The sequence below is a fragment of the Arachis stenosperma genome, chromosome 1 (assembly GCF_014773155.1).
Source record: "Arachis stenosperma cultivar V10309 chromosome 1, arast.V10309.gnm1.PFL2, whole genome shotgun sequence".
Lineage (NCBI taxonomy): Eukaryota > Viridiplantae > Streptophyta > Magnoliopsida > Fabales > Fabaceae > Arachis > Arachis stenosperma.
In genome coordinates, this window is record NC_080377.1 from 16,179,536 (window position 1) to 16,185,005 (window position 5,470).

At 35.0% G+C, this 5,470-nt stretch overlaps 1 protein-coding gene across 3 annotated transcripts; it reads right to left on the reverse strand.

Moving 5' to 3' along the window:
- Positions 1 to 876: 876 nt before the first annotated feature.
- LOC130960928 (30S ribosomal protein S16-2, chloroplastic/mitochondrial-like) lies at positions 877 to 4,766 on the reverse strand. Of its 3 annotated transcripts, none has more exons than XM_057886654.1 (4): positions 4,461 to 4,766; positions 3,096 to 3,252; positions 2,821 to 2,866; positions 877 to 1,501 (listed from the first exon to the last, which is right to left on the reverse strand). In XM_057886654.1, the coding sequence occupies exons 2-4, from the start codon at positions 3,226 to 3,228 to the stop codon at positions 1,270 to 1,272; spliced, it is 411 nt and encodes a 136-aa protein (XP_057742637.1). In that variant the 5' UTR covers positions 3,229 to 3,252; positions 4,461 to 4,766; the 3' UTR covers positions 877 to 1,269. The 3 variants fall into 3 exon arrangements, with proteins under 3 accessions (XP_057742637.1, XP_057742486.1, XP_057742560.1); XM_057886503.1 differs by having other exon boundaries at positions 3,096 to 3,255; XM_057886577.1 differs by having other exon boundaries at positions 3,096 to 3,294.
- Positions 4,767 to 5,470: the final 704 nt, after the last annotated feature.

The window sequence follows — 5,470 nt, forward strand, 5'->3', positions numbered from 1 at the left end:
GAAACGGATTTTAGATTTTATACAGATATCTCATACACAAAGTCTTATGCTTTTTGAACCTTGATCTAATAGTAATCATTCTCTTACTTTGAGAAAATTTGAGGCAAAAATACCTAAAATTCATGTGTGTAATCTAAACCAAAATTTAGCCTGAGAAAGAATGATAAAAGAATATCTAAATATCTTAGATAAGTGAATTTGAATCGAAGGAGTTTGAGAAGGATATTCAAAACACTATTTTGTAACACTATTTGATATAATGAAAATCTCAACTATTATTAAGGTTTGGATGTAGATAAATTTTGGCCAAATCATCATATATATTGTTGTATGACTGGTTTTATACTTTTATCCATTACTTTTTTTTTTATCCATTTTAACACATCAGGAAACGTTTTGTTCGAATATGAAGTTAAGAATGTTTATTTTTCACTTATCATAAGTTCAAAGACTGATTTTAGAAATCGTTTCTAAACACGAATCACCACCCTTTCTCGTGCATTTTCTAGCTATTTCATGAGATTGTAGTGTCCATGCATTGACAATGACTACACAGGCCAATTTTTTTTTTGGCCACCAAGACAAAGTCATTTTACCCTTGGAAAAGGTGTAAGGACCACTATAGTACCCAAAGGTCAATTTTGAGAACGACAATAGTGCAATTAAAACTTAAGAGACTAAATCGATACACATTGTGAATCTCAAACTTCTATAGAAATTTGGTCAACACTATCGCATTAATCCACATCCAGGGTAAGACGCTACGAAACATTTTTCAACAGTACCTAGCATGAAAACGCACCTCGATTGAAAATAGAATAGTATTGTTCCAACATGTGTATTTTGCAGCAGTGAAATATTTCAAGATTCATCTGCTGAAACAAGGAAATCAACTAGTGGGTCCAGTCCACAAAACAACTATCAGTCCACAAAATCAAGTGAGCTAATTTTGCTATCATGCAAGCAAATTGTAAAATACATAAATTCTAGAGAACAAGAATATGGGGCATTACATAAGCAAGTTAACCAATCAGTTGGATTCGACTACAGTACTACACTATTTATCAGCTTAGAAATTTGATTGGTCTTGCCTTCTCTGCTTTTAATTACAACCCAGGAAGCCACATAAGAACCTGATATCTCCAGCCACATGGCAGTTATTTCTCTCTTCAGTTTATCGGAAACCAACTAAAAATATAGATTTCCAAGATTCGTCTAGGATAAAATGGTGACAGAAAATAAGGGAAAGTAGATCCTAAAAACAGAATTTTAGGAGTTTTCAGCTTCAGGAGTTTCCTGTTTTCCATCATCTCCATCATTGTTGGCAACAACTGACTTTTCTTGGTGCAGGATGCGTCCAGTTAAAGCATCCACGGCACGTGTATCACGTGGACCTCCCTTGCGTGCCATCGCCAGCATTGGTGGCGGAGGCAGTAACCCTGCTCGGAACAGAAGACGTTCTACAGGCTCTGATGGTTGAGCTCCAACAGAGAGCCAATACCTATAGAAATAAAGGGGAATCAATGCTATGAGAAATAACAAAGTTATGACCTCTTCAGCTGGCTTTTTTACCTATCTGCCACTGTTTGAAAAAACGGGGGCAATTTGGTAAATAGTTTGTAAAACAGTGGCAGATAGATAAAAAAGCCACTTCAGCTTCATAAAGATGTAAGTAATGATTAAAAATCATCAAACTAGAACAATTTCATCGAACTCGAAGATAACCAACTTATGTTATTCCATTCTAATCTAGTATGACAGAAACCCCTGTATTTAAGTTTTTATAGATTAGGATTTAGTCATTTAGATTTTACAAGCTTTCTAATCCCTCTGTATTGCTTTAATTTTATTGCACTTGATTTCACAGATCACTGGATTTGGATTTAGTAATTCGATAATTTGATATTGTTGATTTAGTAATTTGAGTATTTGTCATGGAGGATGAAGATGTTGGAGAATTTCAGTTATAGTTTTTCAGAATATTTAATTGTTGTTTTGTTGTATTTGAATGTGTAATGTAAGGTACTAATTAAAATTTGTTTTACTATTTTAGTTTATTCTGTGTTTTGATATTGAAATTGTTAATTTTAAATGACTAGATTTGATTAAATATACGTATTTTTTTTAAAAAATCCATAACAGGTAAACTCGTACGAGTCTATGAGTTAACTCGCGAGTCGAGTTTAGATAAGCTCCACGAGTTTATCTAGACTCGCGAGTTTGACAACCTTGTAACAGACTTCTCTACAAAGGCCTTCCATGTCAAAATAAAACATGCAAAATAATTTCCAAAACATCAAAAAATAAATAAAATGAAAGATTCTATTATATAATGACATAAGGGAGAAAGTTGTAGTTAACATGCGCCAATTATTGAAAAAATGGCAAAATATTGCCTTCGGTGGTTGGAAAAGGCAAGGAGCACCCACTACCCAGTCAAGAGGGTGGTCTGATAGTTCTGGATAGAGGGAGATAAATGATGCAATGATATCATTGGATTCATGTATCGACCTCACATAGTAGAATAAAGCTCTGTTGTTGTTATTGTTGTTAACAGCAAGAACTCTTTTAACTGAATATTAAAGTTCGAGGAAAGTACAGAAAGGAATATGAACAACTGTTGCCTCGTTGGTATGATTTTTCTTGTGGGGTTGGGGTGAATAAAATCACAACCAAGTATCATTTAGTAGCTCAAATATGTTGCAATCAAACTAAGACTTCATATATAGCACTAAATTATGACAAATATCCCAACCATCATTCAACAAAACTTACTAAATTAAAATAAAAGAGTGATTACCAAAAAACATTACTACTTACTTGACCCTCTCAAAATTGAGACCCATTCTTTTCTCATTATCTTGGCCTGCAGACAAGCAACAGAGGTTTTTCTATTAAAAAAATTGAAAAGATTAAGAGCACAAGCATAACTGCCTCTCCCTATATATCCTTTTCCTAGTTGCCAATTCAATAGATATCACAGCAACCACTTTCAATCATTCAAAAGAAAAATCAATGAAAAAAAATAACAGCATTACCATCTCAGCATCAGGGATTAAGAAAACGAAATTGAGAATGAGGGAAAAAGGTTATACCTGGCAAAGGATTATAGTATCCCAGAACTTCAAGGTGCTTGCCATCTCTAGGGGATCTGCTATCAGCAGCCATGACACGATAGAATGGCTTGTTCTTGCACCCGAACCGTGATAACCGAATCCTCACGACCATTTTCTGAACTTCCCTACCAATTGCCTACTGCGGACACCAATTTGCAACACTCAAGGTTGATGAAGACTTGATTTTCATTGAAAAATGCATGTTTGCAATACAAACTCAAAGTTAAGCACTGAACCAATAAACTATCAAACCCAGGGGAGGGGGGAGGTGGTTCACTTAAAAAAGGCAGCCAAGGTTTCCAAACTTGCAACTCGCAAGTTAAACTCAATAAACTCAACCAGTAACATTGCAACAATAAACAAAATATTAATAAACCCTGAAATGTCAGACCAGCAGCAGCAGCAGCACATATTCAAAGACAAAATTCAATAACATATTCAGAATCATGTATACTCTAACACCTTTATAGACAAATTCAGCAATACACATTGTCACATTCTAAATAATTAGTCAAAATAAGAATAATTTTAAACTAATATATCAAACAATCAATAATTCAATGTCAAGTTCCAATATCAGAACAACTATGCAACACATATATCAAACTAACAATTAGCATTATAAAAAGAGAAATGCTAAAGGACAAGTAGAATTTATTGTTTTTGGCCAGCAGTAAGCAAGCAATGTTTAAAAATGTGGACTAAAAGTATGTTGTTAGATTGCTAGCCTAAAGAAATTGGACTGATGGCTAAAAGTACTAGCCAAAAACAACTTTTCTCTTATAAAAAACATAAAATTTAAGGGAATAGAGATTCAGAACAATGTACGGGACAGTCAAGAGCAGAGGCAGAGCAGGAGAGGGTGACAGGTGACGGGATCGGAGAGCAGAGCCAAAAGCCCGGAATGGCGAGAGAGCAGGGCGGAGAAGGTACGGTGGCAGAAAATCAGAGTCGTGGCAAATGACCTCCTTCCCTGGAGAAGGTGGCGGTGGTGGTGCGAGGTTAAGGCAGAAGTAACAAAGGGGAGGCAAAGGGATGTACATGTGCTGGGTGAAACCAAGTTTCTCCTAGACCCGGCCCTAAATATGTTCCGGGACTATTTTGTAGAACCTAACTGGCCTTAGACCCAATGAAACCTCAACATTTTCCGATCAAATCAGCCATATAATCAGAACAATATAGTCAGAACAAATCAACCATATAATCAGAGAACAATAAAGCATTAACATATAAACATAATCAGAACAAATCAAGAACGATTCAGTCATTAAGAATCAGAACAAATCAAGCATTAAAAAATTAGAAAAGAATAAATCAGAGCAAACCAAGAAAGTGGTGGGTTACCTGTAATGAGCGAGACGTCAGCTTGGGGAAAGAGGTGAAGAGTGGCTGGTGGTGGTGACTGAGCAGAGAAGCCGGCAGTGAAGATCACACTGGTGGCGAGTGTGCATCGAAGACGGCAGTGAGCTGGCAGGGGCGGTTGAGCAGCCGGCAGTGAGAACAGAGAGGGGTCCAGACTAGAGACACCAGTAGAGGGGCCGGCGCAGGAGCTCGACGGATGAGGCGGGGTTGAGATTGGGGTGAGTCGCACTAGGGCACGAAGAAGAGAAGAGTGAACTCGGTACTCACTCACTCAAGTCTGAGGAGAGTTACCTGGGCCAGGTATCATTTTTGCATACACACTCTCACACTGGGCCAGGCCGAGTCCGTTGAACCGAGTTCTGTTCCTTATCCAGTTGAACTTTTACTTTAATATTTTATTTTGACAAAATAATTTCAGAAATAATAAAAAATAATATTTTGATTTTTAATAATTTTTTTAATTTTATATATATACTTTTATATTTGATAAATTATTTAAAATTTGAATTCAAAATATTGAGAAAAAAATTGATTTTTAGGTTTTTTTTATATTTTTTGTCATTCACTTGAAGAAAAGTTGTGGTTTAAGTATATTTACAAAAAAAAAAAAAAAAAACTACATCAAAATTTTATTTTGAAGTATTTTTTTAGAGAATATCTCTTTATATTTAGCATATTTTATCAAATAGAACTAATTTTGGAATCAACATGTTATTTCCTTCTTTTAGGTTATATTTTGAAAAACAAATTAAAAGTTAAAATATTTTACCGTTTACACCCTTAAAAAAAAAAACCAAAAGAAAAACTTGACCAAAACAATATATTGTTTTGCTCGAAATACTGAAATTCAATTAACTCTTAAACTAGTGAATAGACTCATGAGTTTCTCCAAGTCTATTTAAAAAACCGAATTTGCACTTAAGTGAGCTTGGGTGATTGGATCTTCTAGAAACTTGGGTGATTATTAAATTGATTTTTCGGTAACTCATCAA

Coding starts and splice junctions, on each gene's coding strand:
- LOC130960928 (XM_057886654.1), bottom strand. CDS start 3,228: ATGGTCGTGAGGATTCGGTTATCACGGTTCGGGTGCAAGAACAAGCCA. Junction 2,867..3,095: donor ATACTATAATCCTTTGCCAG/GTATAACCTTTT, acceptor GCTTGTCTGCAG/GCCAAGATAATGAGAAAAGA. Junction 1,502..2,820: donor CTCAATTTTGAGAGGGTCAA/GTAAGTAGTAAT, acceptor TTATTTCTATAG/GTATTGGCTCTCTGTTGGAG.